General features: G+C 45.5%; 1 protein-coding gene across 1 annotated transcript in view; it reads left to right on the top strand.

The window, feature by feature from the left end:
* Positions 1-777: 777 nt before the first annotated feature.
* The window catches only part of LOC310823911 (tripartite motif-containing protein 16-like protein), a gene marked incomplete at its 5' end in the record, with an annotated part of 288,284 nt that continues 271,561 nt past the window's right edge, over positions 778-17,500 (top strand). The window contains 6 exons of the mRNA XM_083696852.1: positions 778-1,353; positions 1,704-1,799; positions 2,804-3,037; positions 3,197-3,356; positions 10,167-10,232; positions 11,361-11,497. Of these exons, the coding sequence (XP_083552978.1) occupies positions 778-1,353; positions 1,704-1,799; positions 2,804-3,037; positions 3,197-3,356; positions 10,167-10,232; positions 11,361-11,497 (1,269 nt within the window). The remainder of the gene's footprint in view (positions 1,354-1,703; positions 1,800-2,803; positions 3,038-3,196; positions 3,357-10,166; positions 10,233-11,360; positions 11,498-17,500) is intronic.

Genomic DNA, 17,500 nt, shown 5'->3' with positions numbered 1-17,500 from the left:
CACACACACACACACACACACATTATGTGGCAACCTGATGAGGTGTGTGTGGGAGGGAGCTGAGAGGAAGGTAGGGTGGATTGGTCTGACAGCATTACTCATTACTTAACCCTAGCATTACTTACCCTAAGCCCTGACCCTGACCCTGACCCTAACCCTGACCCTGACCCTGAACCTAACCTTAACCTTAACCCTAAGCCCTGACCTTGACCCTGAACCTAACCCTAACCCTGAACCTAACCTTAACCTTAACCCTAAGCCCTGACCCTGACCCTAACCCTGACCCTGACCCTAACCCTGAACCTAACCTTAACCTTAACCCTAAGCCCTGACCTTGACCCTGAACCTAACCCTGACCATAAGCCTTTAACCCCAACACGGACCATGGCCCAGACCTTAACCCTGACCCTGCACACACACACACACACACACACACACACAGACATACGCACGCACACACGCACACAGACAGACACACACACACACACACACACGCACACAGTCTCACACAGACACACACACATACTCTCTCTCACACACACACACACACACACACACACACTGTGTGGCAACATGATGAGGTGTGTGTGGGAGGGAGCTGAGAGGAAGGGAGGGTGGACTGGTCTGACAGCATTACTCTCACACACACCCACACACACACACACACCACTCCCCCGACAGTTACAGAGACACAGAACAAGGAAGTGTTCCCGCCCACAAGCACAAAACTTATCTCACTGACACTCTGCTGCTCAGTCTGGTCGTGTGTGCAGCAACATGGCAGAGAGCATGGACTCTATTAGCTGTCCGATCTGTCTGGATCTACTGAAGGATCCGGTGGCTATTCCCTGTGGACACAGCTACTGTATGGGCTGTATTAAGGGCTACTGGGATCAGGATGATCAGAAGGGGGTCTACAGCTGCCCCCAATGCAGACAGACCTTCAGGCTAAGGCCTCTTTTACAGAAAAACACTCTGTTGGCTGAATTAGTGGAGAATCTGAAGAAGACAGGACTCCAAGCTGCTCCTCCTGCTCACTGTTATGCTGGACCTGGAGATGTGGCGTGTGATGTCTGCACTGGGAGAAAGCAGAAAGCCCTCAAGTCCTGTCTGGTGTGTCTGGCCTCTTACTGTGAGACTCACCTCCAGCCTCACTATGAATCTCCTGCCTTTAAGAAGCACAAGCTGGTCAACGCCTCCACACAACTGCAGGAGAAGATCTGCTCTCTTCATGATGAAGTGATGAAGATTTTCTGCCGTACCGACCAGCAGTGTATCTGTTTGTTGTGTTCCATGGATGAACATAAAGGCCATGACACAGTCACAGCTGCAGCAGAAAGGACGGAGAAACAGGTAAGAAGAAGAGCTTCAGACTAGTATTACTCTGAATATCACATACAGGACAACTATGAGTAATAAGTAAGAACCAGAGCTACTTGTTGGTGACTGTTAATCTGTATTACATCAAAAAGTAAATGTCACTGACTGATTGAATGATATTTCCAGAGATCCAAAGTTTCTTCCACATGACTGTGTTTGTGTATGGAGACGGTTAAGGTTGTTGATGTTCTTGTTTTACAATCTGGTTCTTATCAGACAAGTTTTAACAGGTACAATGACTCATAACAGTGTAACAGTGCTTCTCTCTCTTCTGGAGTCATAACAGTGTGTAGTATACAGTAACAATGTGTGTGTGTCTACAGCGTCAGCTGGGGATGAGTCAGCAGGAAGTCCAGCAGAGAGTCCAGAAGAGAGAGAAGCAACTGAAGAAGGCCAAACAGGCTGTGGAGTCTCTCACAGTGAGTGTGAGTGTGAGTGTGAGTGTGAGTGTGTGAGTGTGAGTGTGAGTGTGAGTGTGAGTGTGTGTGTGTGTGTGTGTGTGTGTGTGTGTGTGTGTGAGAGTGTGTGTCTGTGTGTGTGTTTTCTTTCTTTTCTTCTTTTTGCCCAGTCACTACCCCCCATCATCAGAGGATTTAAGTACTTTGTTTGTTTTATTCATTTTAATAGTTATTACAAATATATTCCATCTAATAGGTACCTATTTATGTTATTATTATTTATTCATTTATTTATTATTTTACATGGTCATTGATGTCCATTATGGTTTATTTGATGTTTTTCTTGTTGTACGTGTTAAGATATATCAACTCCATCCACACAAACACTATTAGTAAATAGTATATTTGAATTTAATCTGATTATTTGCTGTAATATTTGATCTGATTGTTCTGGAGGATAACATTATAATTGTAACCAGCTTTGTATGCCTTGTTTTAACAAGGGTGATACTTTGTACAGTATTTCATTTTCAACATCCCAAAACTGAGATGTTGTGATCTGTATGAAGGCCAACAGGCCTTTTTTAAATCGAGGGTGAGCTTCTTTTAGTAATCTGCTACACAACCAGTTTGGTAAAGTACAGTATAGTTTTTGAATGATTGAAGCTTTTAGGGAGAGGCCCGTCCTTAAATAGACTGGGTCTTTATACTGACCAGTGATAGCGAGATCAGACCCTCTTGTTCTGTGTCAGATAGTTTGTTGTTTTTGTAGGAACTTCTCCTGCCAGTAATGGATGTTTCAGTATCTCAACTAAGTTTCATATACTTCTACTGGTATGCCATCAAAACCAGGGCTTTTTCCTGTCTGATAAGATGCAATTGCCTCAAGACGTTTGTGTGTGTGTGTGTGTGTGTGTTTGTGTGTGTGTGTGTGTGTGTGTGTGTGTGTGTGTGTGTGTGTGTGTGTGTGTGTGTGTGTGTGTGTGTGTGTGTGTGTGTGTGTGTGTGTGTGTGTGTCCTTACAGCGCTCTGCACAGACAGCAGTGGAGGACAGTGAGAGGATCTTCACGGAGCTGATCCGCTCCATTGAGAGAAGGTTGTCTGAGGTGAAGCAGCTGATCAGAGCCCAGCAGAAGGCAGCGGTGAGTCAGGCTGAAGGACTGGTGGAGAAACTGGAGCAGGAGATAGCTGAGCTGAGGAGGAGAGACGCTGAGCTGGAGCAGCTTTCACACACAGAGGATCCCATCCATTTCCTCCAGGTAACCACACTGACCCTCCATCTGCAATACTGAAACAAGATTACTGTTCAGTTATTCATTCATCCTCTGTTCTCTCTCTCTCCTTCTCTTTCTCTCTCTGTCTCTGTTTCTCTCTCTCTCTGTCTCTCTCTGCCTCTCTCTCTGTCTCTCTCTCTCCAGAGTTATCAGTCTCTCTCCAGTCCCAGTGTATGTTCAGACTTCCCCAGCATCATTGAGGGTCCTCTTCAGTTGTTTGGAGGTGTGAGTGAGGCTGTGTCTGAGCTGAGAGACAAACTAGAGGACCTCCTTAAGGGAGAATGGCCCAACATCTCAACTACAGGTGGGTTAGGGTTAAGGTTAGGGTTAGGGTTAAGGTTAAACCTTAACCCTAACCCAACATCTCAACTACAGGTGGGTCACAAACTCTACCTGCTCAACTTTCATCACCTCAACTTCAGACCAGTTACAGTTGTGGTCAGAAGTTTACATGCACTTGTAAAGAACATGTATGTCATGGCAGTCTTGAGTTTCCAATCATTTCTACAACTTTTATTTTTCTGTGATGGACTGATTGGAGTACATACTTCTTTGTCACAAAAAACATTCATGAAGTTTGGTTCTTTTATGAATTTATTATGGGTCTTCTAAAAATGTGACAAAATCTGCTGGGTCAAAAATATACATACAGCAATGCTAATATTTGATTAAATGTCGCTTGGCCATTTTCACCTCAATTAGACGCGTTTGGTAGCCATCCACAAGCTTCTGGCAAGCTTCTGGTTGAATCTTTGACCACTCCTATTGACAGAATCGGTGCAGTTCAACTAAATTCGTTGACTTTCTGACACAGACTTGTTTCTTCAGCACACTCCACATGTTCTCAATGGGGTTTAAGTCAGGACTTTGTGAAGGCCATTCTAAGACCTTAATTCTAGCCTGATTTAGCCATTCCTTTACCACGTTTGATGTGTGTTTGGGGTCATTGTCCTGTTGGAACACCCAACTACGTCCAAGACCCAACCTTCTGGTTTTAGGTTTTCCTGAATAATTTTGAGGTAATCCTCCTTCTTCATTATTCCCTTTACTTTCTGTAAAGCACCAGTTCCACTGGCAGCAAAACAGGCCCAGAGCATAATACTACCACCACCATGCTTGACGGTAGGTATGGTGTTCTTGGGGTGAAAGGCCTCACCTTCTCTCCTCCAAACTTATTTCTGGTCATTGTGGCCAAATAGCTCAATTTTTGTTTCATCTGACCACAGAACTTTCCTCCAGAAGGCCTTTTCTTTGTCCATGTGATCAGCAGCAAACTTCAGTCAAGCCTTAAGGTGCCGCTTCTGGAGCAACGGCTTCCTTCTTGCACGGCAGCCTCTCAGCCCATTGCGATGTAAAACACGCTTGACTGTGGACACTGACACCTGTGTTCCAGCCGCTTCTAATTCATGGCAGACCTGCTTTTTGGTGGTTCTTGGTTGACTCTTGACCATCCTGATCAATTTTCTCTCAGCAGCAGGTGATAGCTTGCGTTTTCTTCCTGATCGTGGCAGTGACACAACTGTGCCATGCATTTTATACTTACAAACAATTGTTTGCACAGTTGATCTTGGGACCTGCAGCTGCTTTGAAATCGCTCCAAGTGACTTTCCTGACTTTTTCATGTCAATGATGCGCTTTTTCAGACCGTGCTGAGCTCCTTAGATTTTCCCATTGTAGCGTTTTTGGCTGAGTGTAATGAGTGTATCAAACAAGTCTTATTTAAATGGGCTGAAATAATTCACCAGCTGTAGTCAATCATAATCACTCATAACAAGTTAAGAGGCCATGCCACAAAGCAAATTTGATTGACACAACTTTCTACATCACCAAAAATTGATAATTCAAGGTGCTGTATGTATATTTTTGACCCAGCAGATTTTGTCACATTTTCATAAATTCATAAAAAGAACCAAACTTCATGAAAAATCAATTTTTTTGTGACTCAAGACTGCCATGACATACATGTTCTTTATAAGTGTATGTAAACTCTTGCATGTGTGTGGGTGTGTGTGTCTAACTGTCAATAATAATAATAATATTATCAAGATTGTGTCACAAAAAATGTGGATCTACTGTTCTTCCCTGTTCCTTGTATATGATTGACATTATATATTAGTAATAGAATGGTGATCAGGAGAAAACTAATAGACAGAGAAGTACAGTAAATAATATCTGTAACTTAGCAAACAAACACAACAGGGTCCATATCCAATCACAAAGCCCCCTCCCTAAATGTCCAACCAATCACTGGGTTTTTCCCTCCTCAGGTCCAAGTCCCGCCCTAATCCACTTAGTCCCAATAGAAAACGGATCCGTCTTTTACAAATTACATTCATGGCATTTAGCATACGCCTTTATCCAAAGCGACTTACAAAAATACATTTGTTTAAGTAAGTGAATCATCTTTCCAACAGTCATCATTAGACAAAGTAATCAATGCTCACACCAGGGGCCATTGGCAGTTGTAATGCCAGTAGGCTATTTTTATTAATTTTTTAAAATTGATTTCATTAGCAGGAGAGAACTTGTACAGCGAGTTAGCAGGGGTGAAAGAGGTCTTGGGGTTGGGGTTGCCCGCTTGGATGTGACCAGTTTTTGAACATCCTCAGGCGAGAGGGGGAGAAATCTGATAAACCAGAGACTGGGTGTTGCACAGTGGGTTTGGGAGGAGAGGTAGCATTGTTGGTGAGAGGTAGAGGGAAGGAGCTGCTAATGTCATCAACCTTCTTTTCAAAATAGGTGACAAAGTCATCGGCAGACAGAGAGGAGGGAGGAGCGGGAGGAGGAGGGTTGAGGAGTGAGGAAAATGTGGAGAACAGTTTTCTTGGGTCAGAGACAGAGGTGTGAATTTTGGGATGGTAGTATAAGGCTTTACCAGCTGATGCAGATGAGGTGTAGTTGAGGAGGAGAGAGAGATAAGGGTCTAGATCATCAAGCTTGCAGGGTTTCAGACAGCCAGGGAGCGCGTGGAGAGGATGGTGCCGGCCTTGATATCTGTGGACAGAGAGAGTCGACGGATGAGGAAAGAGAGGACAGGAGGGTGGAGGAAGCTGCGTCAGTGGATAGAAGAGAGAAAGATTCAACAGAGGGTAGGGCGGTTAAGACAGAGGAAGAAAGAGTGGTGAGTGAGAGGGTGCGCAGGCCGCGACGAGAAGACACAGTGTGGGTATTCTCAGCCAATGTTCTTGTAGACAAGAACCACGTTTCACCGCGGAGGTCAATGTTCTTGTAAACAAGGTCGATCCACCGGTTCTCTGCAACACGTTAGATTTCATTTTGTGGGCTTTTAGACTAAATGGTCGTCGCAGACCCAGGTCACTCCAACCTTTGTACTCCCCCAGGAGGTGCAAATCCTATTGTCTCCCCTCCTCTTGGTAAAGCCTCTTTTTATGACTTTCCATTTCCCCATCAGTCGGACATTTAAAGTCGCATAAAATTCAACATCTATTCTATCAAATACTAAACCATCAATGAAAACATCCAAACAACAACAGACCCTAAACTCTAACCCCCTAACCCTAATGGAAATACTAAACCATCAATGAAAACATCCAACCAACAACAGACCCAAACCCCAAACCCCTAACCCTAACCAACAACAGACCCTAACCCCCAATCCTAACCCGAACCCCAACCCGCAACCTTAATCCTACTTATTTAACCCTTTCGGGACCTCAAACGCGCAGCTGCGTTTTCAGGGGTTTCCAAAATGTTTTGATCAATATCTCAGTGATAATCCGGCGTAGAAACATGGTTTAAATATCCCCTGAGCCCTCCTGTGACATGCCCTCTCACTTACAGACGGAGCTATTAACCTAGGAACAGCTTGGTACAGGCCCTCCCTGCGTAATTGGTGAATTTGGAAGCAGCCTAGCTTGAGTCGCTCAGACACTGCCTTTTACCGTCGTTGATTGGTCAATTCGCACGTCCATCTTCTTCGCTACACGTGACGTCGGCATTGTCGGTATTGACAAACATTTCAGTGACAGTGACAGAGACAGAAAGCAGAGAAGATGTGTTTACAAGGATCCATTAGAAGTCCTTTTTTATATTCTGTCTAGTATTTTATTCATATTGTATGCCATTTCTGTGTAGCTCAGGACTTCATGAATGAATTTCAAGCACCAAAACAATTCATCCACATGGGTAAAGGTATGTTTTCACATGGGATTTGAAACATTTCTGAAAAACGGATTCGAAATGTTCAGGTTTAGGCCTACTTACCTCTTCACACAGTGCTGTTGGGGTAAACATCTATCACAATCAAGAAAGCTGAGTTTGTACTGAAAATATTGATATGAAACACTTGGGTATTATTTTGTATGGAAGTGACTTCAAATTGAGAAAGAATAAATGTATGTAAAAATGGAGAAAATACCCCTGGTCCCCAAAGGGTTAACCTGCAAAGTGAGGCCTTCTCTTTCCCCCCCCATCAGAACAATGTGGGACCTGTCCATGTTTACAACCCTTGACTGATACATGTCTCTCTCTCTCTTTGTCTCTCTCTCTCTCCCTCCCTCTCTCCCTCTCTCCCCCCCTCCCTCCCTCCCTCCCTCTCTCCCTCCCTCCCTCCCTACCTCTTCTCTCCATCCAATCTCTCTCTCTCTCTTTCCCTCTTTCTCTGTCTTTTTTTCTCTCTCCCTCCCTACCCCCCTCTCTCCCTCTCCCTCCCTCCCTTTCTCCCTCCCTCCCTCTCTCCCTCCCTACCACACTCTCTCCCTCCTTCCCTCTTTCTCTCTCTTTCCCTCCCTTTCCTCCCTCCCTCCCTCCTCTTGCTCTCCGTGCCTCTCTCTCCCTCCCTACCTCTCTCTGCTACTCTACCTACCTCTCTCCCTCCATCCTCTCCCTCCCTCCCTCCCCCACCTCTCTCCCTTTCTCTCTCCCTCCCTCTATCCCTCCCTCCTTCCCTCCTCTCCCTCTCTCCCTCCCTCTTTGCCTCCCTCCCTCCTCTTTCTCCCTCCTTCCCTCCCTCTATCCCTCCCTCTATCCTCTCCCTCCCTCTTTCTCTCTCCCTCCTTCCTCTCTCTCCCTCTCACCATCCATCCCTCCCTCTATCAATCCCTCTATCTCTCCCTCCCTCCCACCTCTCCCTCCCTCCCTTCTTCCTCCCTCTATCCTTCCCACTATCCCTCCCTCTATCCCTCTTTTCCTCCCTCCCTACTCTCTCTCCCTCTCTCCCTCAATCCTCTCCCTCCCTCCCTCACCCCCTCTCTCCCTCCTGTCCCTCCCTCTCTGCTTCTCCCTCCCTCCTTCCTCCCTCTATCCCTCCCTCTCTCCCTCAATCCTCTCCCTCCCTCCCTCCCTGCCCCTCTCTCCCTCCCTATCTCTCTCCCTCTCTCCCTCCTCTCCCTCCATCTTTGCCTCCCTCTCTCCTCTCTCTCCCTCCCTCTATACCTCCTTCTCTGCCTCCCTCCCTCCTCTCTCTCATTCTCTCCCTCCCTCCCTCCTTCCCCCCCTCCTTCCCTCCCTCCCTCTATCCTTCCCTCTATCCTCTCCCTCCCTCTTTCTCCCTCCCTCTCTCCCTCCCTCCCTCCTTCCTCTCCCTCCCTCTCTTTCTCCCTCACTCCCACCTCTCTCTCCCTCTCTCCTTCCTCCCTCTATCAATCCCTCTATCTCTCCCTCTCTCCCTCCCTCCTTCCTCCCTCTATCCTTGCCTCTCTCCCTCCCTATTTCTTTTTCTCTCTCCCTCCTCTCCCTCCCTCTCTGCCTCCCTCCCTCCTCTCTCTCCCTCTCTCCCTCCCTCCTTCATCCCTCTATCCTTCCTCTCCATTCCTCCCTCCCACCCTCTATCACTCCCTCCCTTCCTCTCTCCCTCCCTCTTTCTCCCTCTTTCCCTCTCTCTCTCCCTCCCTCCCTCTCTCCCTCCCTCACTCTTTCTCTCTCTCTCTTTCTTTCACTCCCCTCTCTTTTCTCCCTCCCTCCCTCCTCTTGCTCTCCCTCCGTGCCTCTCTCTCCCTCCCTACCTCTCTCTACTACTCTCCCTCCCTCTCTTCCTACCTCCTTTTTCCCTCTCTCCCTCCCTCTCTCCCTCTATCCTTCCTTTCCCCCCCTCACTCCCTCCCTTCCTCTATACCTCCCGACCTGCATCCCTCCCTCCCTCTTTCCTTCCCTCTCTCCCTCCCTCTATCCTCTTTTTCCCTCTATCTTCTCCCTCTCTCTTTCTCCCTCCCTCTATCCCTCCTCTCCCTCTCTTCCTCCCTCCCTCTATCCCTCCTCCCTCTCTTCCTTCATCCCTCCTCTCTCTCTCCCTCAATCCTCTCCCTCTCTCCCTCCCTTCCCCCCCTCTCCCTATCTATCTCCCTCCCTCTATCCCTCTCTCTATCTCTCCTTCTTTCCCTCCTTCTATCCTCTCCCTCCCTCTATGCTCTCCCTCCCTCCCTCCTCCCTCTTTCTCTCTCCCTCCCACCCTCCTCTCTCTCCCTCTCACCCTCCATCCCTCCCTCCCTCTATCAATCCCTCTCTCCATCCCTCCCTCTCTCCCTCTATCCTCTCCCTCCCACTTTCTCCGTCCCTCTCTCCCTTCCACCCTCCCTCCCTCCCTCTTCTCTCTCCCTCCCTCCCTCTCTCTCCTACTCTCCCTCCCTCAATTCCTCCTCTCCCTCTCTCGCTCCCTCCCTCCCTCCTCTATCTCCCTCTCTCCCTCCCTCCTTCATCCCTCTCACCCTCTATCCTCTCCTTAACTCTTTCTCCCTCTTGCCTCCCTCCTTCCTCCCTCTATCCCTCCCTCCCTCCCTCCTTCCCCCCTCTATCCCCCCCTCCCTCTCTCCCTCCCTCCCTCTCTCCCTCTTTCTCCCTCTCTCCCCCCCTCCCTCTATCCCTCCCTCTCTGCCTCCCTCATTTCTTCCTCTCTCCCTCCCTCCATCCTCCCTCTATCCCTCCCTCTTTCTCCCTCCCTCCTCTCCCTCCCTCCCTCTCTCTCTCTCCCTCCCTCCTCTCTCTATCCCTCCCTCCATCCCTCCCTCCTTTTCTCTCTCCCTCTTTCCCTCCCTCCCTCTCCCTTTCTCCCTCCCTCTACCCCTACCTCCCCTCTCTCTCTCTCTCTCTCTCTCCCTCCCTCTCCTCCCTTCCTCTTTCTTCCTCTCTCTCTCCCTCCCTCCCTCCCTCCCGTCTGTAGTGAATGGAGTGGATGTTTTCCTGCCACCAGAGCCCAAGACCAGAGCCCAGGACCAGTTCTTCCAATGTGAGTGTGTTTCTCCTGAAGTAGCTGACAGTTTCTCTCTCTCTTTATCTCTCCCTCCCTCCCTCTCTCTGTTCCTCCCTCCTCTCCCTCCCTCCCTCCCTCCCTCCATTGATCCTCTCCACAAACCCTGAGACACAACTAGAGATCTCTAGGAGAGGGAAAGACTCATCAAAGACAGCCTACATATCTGACTCTCCCTCTCTCTCCCCCCTCTCTCTCTCTCTTTCTCTCTCCTCTCTCTCCCTCTCTCTCTCTCTCCCTCCATCTTTTTATCTTCCTCCGTCCCCCTCTCTCTTCCTCCTTTCTCTCTCTCTCTCTCCCTCTCTCTTTCTCCTCTCTCTCTCTCCCTCCATCCCTCTCTCTCTCCCTCCATCCCTCTCTCTCTTTCTCTTCCTCCGTCCCCTCTCTCTCTCTCTCTCTCTCCTCTCTCTCTCTCCTTCCCTCCCTCTCTCTCTTTCTCTTCCTCCGTCTCTCTCTATCTTCCTCCTCTCTCTCTCCCTCTCTCTTTCTCTCTCCTCTCTCTCTCTCCCTCCCTCCATCCCTCTCTCTTTCTCTTCCTCCATCCCCCTCTCTGTTCCTTCTCTCTATCTCCCCTCTCTCTCTCCCTCTCTCTCTCTCTCTTCCTCTGTCCCACTCTCTCCCCCCTCTCCTCTCTCCCCTCTCTCTCTCTCTCCTCTCTCTCTCTCTTCCTCCGTCCCTCTCTCTCTTCCTCTGTCCCACTCTCTCCCCCCTCTCCTCTCTCCCCTCTCTCTCTCTCTCTCTCTCTCTCTTTCTCTTCCTCCGTCCCCCTCTCTCTTCCTCCTCTCTCTCTTATTCTCCCTCTCTCTCTTCCTCTCTCTCTTCTCTCTCTCTCCCTCCATCCCTTTCTCTCTTTCTCTTCCTCTGTCCCCCTCTCTCTTCCTCCTCTTTCTCTCTCTCTCTCCTCTTTTTCTCTCTCTCCTCTCTTTCTCTCTCTCTCTCCCCCTCTCTCTCTCTCTCTCTCTCTCCCCTCTCCTCTCTCTCTCTTTCTCTCTCCTCTCTCTCTCTCCCTCCATCACTCTCTCTCTTTCTCTTCCTCCGTCCCCCTCTCTCTCTCTCCTCTCTCTCTCTCTCTCCCTCCCTCCCTCCCTCCCTCTGCTCTTCCCCCAGATGCCTGTGAGCTCACACTGGACCCAAACACAGCACACAGACTCCTCTCTCTGTCTGAGGAGAACAGAAAGGTGACACGGGGGAGAGAGGAGCAGCCGTATCCTGATCACCCAGAGAGATTTGACTACTGGTCACAGGTGCTGTGTAGAGAGGGTCTGACTGGGCGCCGTTACTGGGAGGTAGAGAGGAGTGGGGGACGGGCTGTTATAGGAGTGACATATAAAGGAATCAGCAGGAAAGGATTGGGTCATGACTGTGGGTTGAGATACAATGACAAGTCCTGGAGTCTGTTCTTCTCTGGTAACAGTTACAATGATGAGGAGACTGTCATACCTGTCCCCTCCTCTGGCTCCCACAGAGTAGGAGTGTATCTGGACTGGCCGGCCGGCACTCTGTCCTTCTACAGCGTCTCCTCTGACACACGGACCCTCCTGCACACATTCCACTCCACATTCACTGAGCCCCTCTACCCAGGGTTTTATCTTTGGGACGAGGGCTGTTCAGTGACCCTGTGTAAACTAGTCTCAGGGAGATCACACTGAACACCAAAGGCTCAAAGATGACGGATCATAACATGATGCAGTTGGATAGTGGTGTGTTTTCACTGAGATGTTGGATGTACAGATGTTCCCTCTCCCAGTGTGTAGGGTGTAGGGTATAGTGTGTAGGGTGTAGTGTGGAGGGTATAGTGTTTAGTGTTAAATATTATTAAATTAAATGCCTCTGATAGTGAAATAGACTGTAATTGAGTGACAAAAAACAGAAGCTTACATGTTTTTTAGTTTTTTTTTATGGAAATGCTACTGACAGTGAAACAATCCAGATGAATGATTAGATGATCAAATCAGACTGATGATGAACTCTGAGAATAACACAGGAGAGAGTGTCTGTATGTATATAAGAGTTGGTTAGATTGGGTGTTTGAGTTGTGATGCTGGATTACGTTGCTGTGTGTAAGATAGTATGGTAAATTTCGATAGAAATAAAGATTCCTAATTCCACAAAGGAAAGGCAGAGAGAGAATTAAGAGCAGGATGGCCAGTGATTGATTTGTGAAGGGAGAATAGTGGAGATGTTTATAATTATAATAGGAGGGGAAACCAGGCCGCGACGCGATGTAGGAGAAGAATGATATTGGTGGTATAAGTGATTTGTATATGAGGGAAGTAACCTAGTCTGAAAGGACAACGAAAAACCCCTTTGCAAACGTGTTTACTTTTATTACTTGTGAATAAAAGTGTCTGAATAAACCATGAATTCTAGTCTTATGTTCACTATATGAACCAGCTACAGTCAATCACACTGCTACTGTATAAACTAGCTATAGTCCCAATGATACACTATATGAACTAGCTACAGTCAATCACACTGCTACTGTATGAACTAGCTACAGTCAATCACACTTCTACTGTATGAATTAGCTACAGTCCCAATGATACATTATATGAACTAGCGACAGTAGCTAGTTCATACAGAAGCAGTGTGACTGACTGTTGCTAGAACTATCTACAATGATATGACTACTGTATGAACTAGCTACAGTCAATCACACTGCTACTGTATGAACTAGCTACTGTCCCAATGATACACTATATTAACTAGCTACAGTCAATCACAATGTTACTATATGGACTAGCTACAGTCAACCACACTGCTACTGTATGAACTAGCTACAGTCAACCACACTTCTACTGTATAAACTAGCTACAGTCAATAACACTGCTACTGTATGAACTAGCTACAGTCAATCACACTGCTACTGTATGAACTAGCTACAGTCAATCACACTGCTACTGTATGAATTAGCTACAGTCCCAATGCTACTGTATGAACTAGCTACAGTCAATCACACTGCTACTGTATGAACTAGCTACAGTCAATCACACTGCTACTGTATAAACTAACTCCAGTCAATCACACTGCTACTGTATGAACTAGCTACAGTCCCAATGATACAATATATTAACTAGCTGCAGTCAATCACACTGCTACTGTATAAACTAGCTACAGTCAATCACACTGCTACTTTATAAACTAGCTACTGTCCCAATGCTACACTATATGAACTAGCTACAGTCAATCACAATGCTACCGTATGAACTAGCTACAGTCAATCACACTGCTACTGTATAAACTAGCTACAGTCAATCACACTTCTGCTGTATGAACTAGCTACAGTCAATCACACTGCTACTATATGAACTAGCTAAAGTCAATCACACTGCTACTGTATAAACTAGCTACAGTCAATCACACTGCTATTGTATGAACTAGCTACAGTCCCAATGATACACTATATTAACTCACTACAGTCAATCACAATGTTACTATATGGACTAGCTATAGTCAACCACACTGCTACTGTATGAACTAGCTACAGTCAATCACACTTCTACTGTATGAACTAGCTACAGTCAATCACAATGTTACTTTATGAACTAGCGACAGTCAATAACACTGCTACTGTATGAATTAGCTACAGTCCCAATGCTACTGTATGAACTAGCTACAGTCAATCACACTGCTACTTTATGAACTAGCGACAGTCAATCACACTGCTACTGTATGAACTAGCTACAGTCAATCACACTGCTACTGTATGAATTAGCTACAGTCAATCACACTGCTACTGTATGAACTAGCTATAGTCCCAATGATACACTATATGAACTAGCTACAGTCAATCACACTGCTACTGTATGAACTAGCTACAGTCCCAATGATACATTATATGAACTAGCAACAGTAGCTAGTTCATACAGTAGCAGTGTGACTGACTGTTGCTAGAACTGTCTACAATCATATGACTACTGTATGAACAAGTTACAGTCAATCACACTGCTACTGTATGAACTAGCTACTGTCCCAATGATACACTATATTAACTAGCTACAGTCAATCACAATGTTACTATATGGACTAGCTACAGTCAATCACACTTCTAGTGGATGAACTAGCTACAGTCCCAATGATACACTATATTAACTCGCTAAAGTCAATCACAATGTTACTATATGGACTAGCTACAGTCAACCACACTGCTACTGTATGAACTAGCTACAGTCAACCACACTGCTACTGTATGAATTAGCTACAGTCAATCACACTGCTACTGTATGAACTAGCTATAGTCCCAATGATACACTATATGAACTAGCTACAGTCAATCACACTGCTACTGTATGAACTAGCTACAGTCCCAATGATACATTATATGAACTAGCAACAGTAGCTAGTTCATACAGTAGCAGTGTGACTGACTGTTGCTAGAACTGTCTACAATCATATGACTACTGTATGAACAAGCTACAGTCAATCACACTGCTACTGTATGAACTAGCTACTGTCCCAATGATACACTATATTAACTAGCTACAGTCAATCACAATGTTACTATATGGACTAGCTACAGTCAACCACACTGCTACTGTATGAACTAGCTACAGTCAACCACACTGCTACTGTATGAACTAGCTACAGTCAATCACACTTCTACTGTATAAAGTAGCTACAATCAATCACACTGCTACTATATGAACTAGCTACAGTCAATCACACTGCTACTGTATGAACTAGCTACAGTCAATCACACTGCTACTGTATGAATTAGCTACAGTCCCAATGCTACTGTATGAACTAGCTACAGTCAATCACACTGCTACTGTATGAACTAGCTACAGTCAATCACATTGCTACAGTATAAACTAGCGACAGTCAATCACACTGCTACTGTATAAACTAACTCCAGTCAATCACACTGCTACTGTATGAACTAGCTACAGTCCCAATGATACAATATATTAACTAGCTGCAGTCAATCACACTGCTACTTTATAAACTAGCTACTGTCCCAATGCTACACTATATGAACTAGCTACAGTCAATCACAATGCTACCGTATGAACTAGCTACAGTCAATCACACTGCTACTGTATAAACTAGCTACAGTCAATCACACTACTACTTTATAAACTAGCTACTGTCCCAATGCTACACTATATGAACTAGCTACAGTCAATCACAATGCTACCGTATGAACTAGCTACAGTCAATCACACTTCTGCTGTATGAACTAGCTACAGTCAATCACACTGCTACTATATGAACTAGCTAAAGTCAATCACACTGCTACTGTATAAACTAGCTACAGTCAATCACACTGCTATTGTATGAACTAGCTACAGTCCCAATGATACACTATATTAACTCACTACAGTCAATCACAATGTTACTATATGGACTAGCTATAGTCAACCACACTGCTACTGTATGAACTAGCTACAGTCAATCACACTTCTACTGTATGAACTAGCTACAGTCAATCACAATGTTACTTTATGAACTAGCGACAGTCAATCATACTGCTACTGTATGAATTAGCTACAGTCCCAATGCTACTGTATGAACTAGCTACAGTCAATCACACTGCTACTGTATGAATTAGCTACAGTCCCAATGCTACTGTATGAATTAGCTACAGTCAATCACACTGCTACTGTATGAACTAGCTATAGTCCCAATGATACACTATATGAACTAGCTACAGTCAATCACACTGCTACTGTATGAACTAGCTACAGTCAATCACACTGCTACTGTATAAACTAACTCCAGTCAATCACACTGCTACTGTATGAACTAGCTACAGTCCCAATGATACAATATATTAACTAGCTGCAGTCAATCACACTGCTACTGTATAAACTAGCTACAGTCAATCACACTGCTACTTTATAAACTAGCTACTGTCCCAATGCTACACTATATGAACTAGCTACAGTCAATCACAATGCTACCGTATGAACTAGCTACAGTCAATCACACTGCTACTGTATGAACTAGCTACAGTCAATCACACTGCTACAGTATAAACTAGCGACAGTCAATCACACTGCTACTGTATAAACTAACTCCAGTCAATCACACTGCTACTGTATGAACTAGCTACAGTCCCAATCATACAATATATTAACTAGCTGCAGTCAATCACACTGCTACTGTATAAACTAGCTACAGTCAATCACACTTCTGCTGTATGAACTAGCTACAGTCAATCACACTGCTACTATATGAACTAGCTAAAGTCAATCACACTGCTACTGTATAAACTAGCTACAGTCAATCACACTGCTATTGTATGAACTAGCTACAGTCCCAATGATACACTATATTAACTCACTACAGTCAATCACAATGTTACTATATGGACTAGCTATAGTCAACCACACTGCTACTGTATGAACTAGCTACAGTCAATCACACTTCTACTGTATGAACTAGCTACAGTCAATCACAATGTTACTTTATGAACTAGCGACAGTCAATCACACTGCTACTGTATGAACTAGCTACAGTCAATCACACTGCTACTGTATGAACTAGCTACAGTCAATCACACTGCTACTGTATGAACTAGCGACAGTCAATCACACTGCTACTGTATGAACTAGCTACAGTCAATCACATTGCTACTGTATAAACTAGCTACAGTCAATCACACTGCTACTGTATGAATTAGCTACAGTCCCAATGCTACTGTATGAACTAGCTACAGTCAATCACACTGCTACTGTATGAACTAGCTACAGTCAATCACACTGCTACTGTATGAACTAGCTACAGTCAACCACACTGCTACTGTATGAATTAGCTACAGTCAATCACACTCCTACTGTATGAACTAGCTACAGTCAATCACACTGCTACTGTATGAATTAGCTACAGTCCCAATGATACATTATATGAACTAGCGACAGTAGCTATTTCATACAGTAGCAGTGTGACTGACTGTTGCTAGAACTGTCTACAATCATATGACGACTGTATGAACTAGCTACAGTCAATCACACTTCTAGTGTATGAACTAGCTACAGTCCCAATGATACACTATATTAACTCGCTACAGTCAATCACAATGTTACTATATGGACTAGCTACAGTCAACCACACTGCTACTGTATGAACTAGCTACAGTCAATCACACTGCTATTGTCTTACGTGTCTCTAACATGTCTCACTTGTCTCGTACTTGTGTCACTTATTGTCTTGTCATTGCACTACTGCTTATTTGTATTATGTGTATTTTGTATGCTGCATTGTCATGGAATCAAGCCTAAGAATTTTACTCCCTGCACTTGTGT

The sequence above is a fragment of the Argentina silus genome (genome assembly GCF_951799395.1).
Source record: "Argentina silus genome assembly, chromosome: Y".
NCBI classification, from domain to species: domain Eukaryota; kingdom Metazoa; phylum Chordata; class Actinopteri; order Argentiniformes; family Argentinidae; genus Argentina; species Argentina silus.
This window is presented reverse-complemented; position numbering and strand designations above follow the sequence as displayed.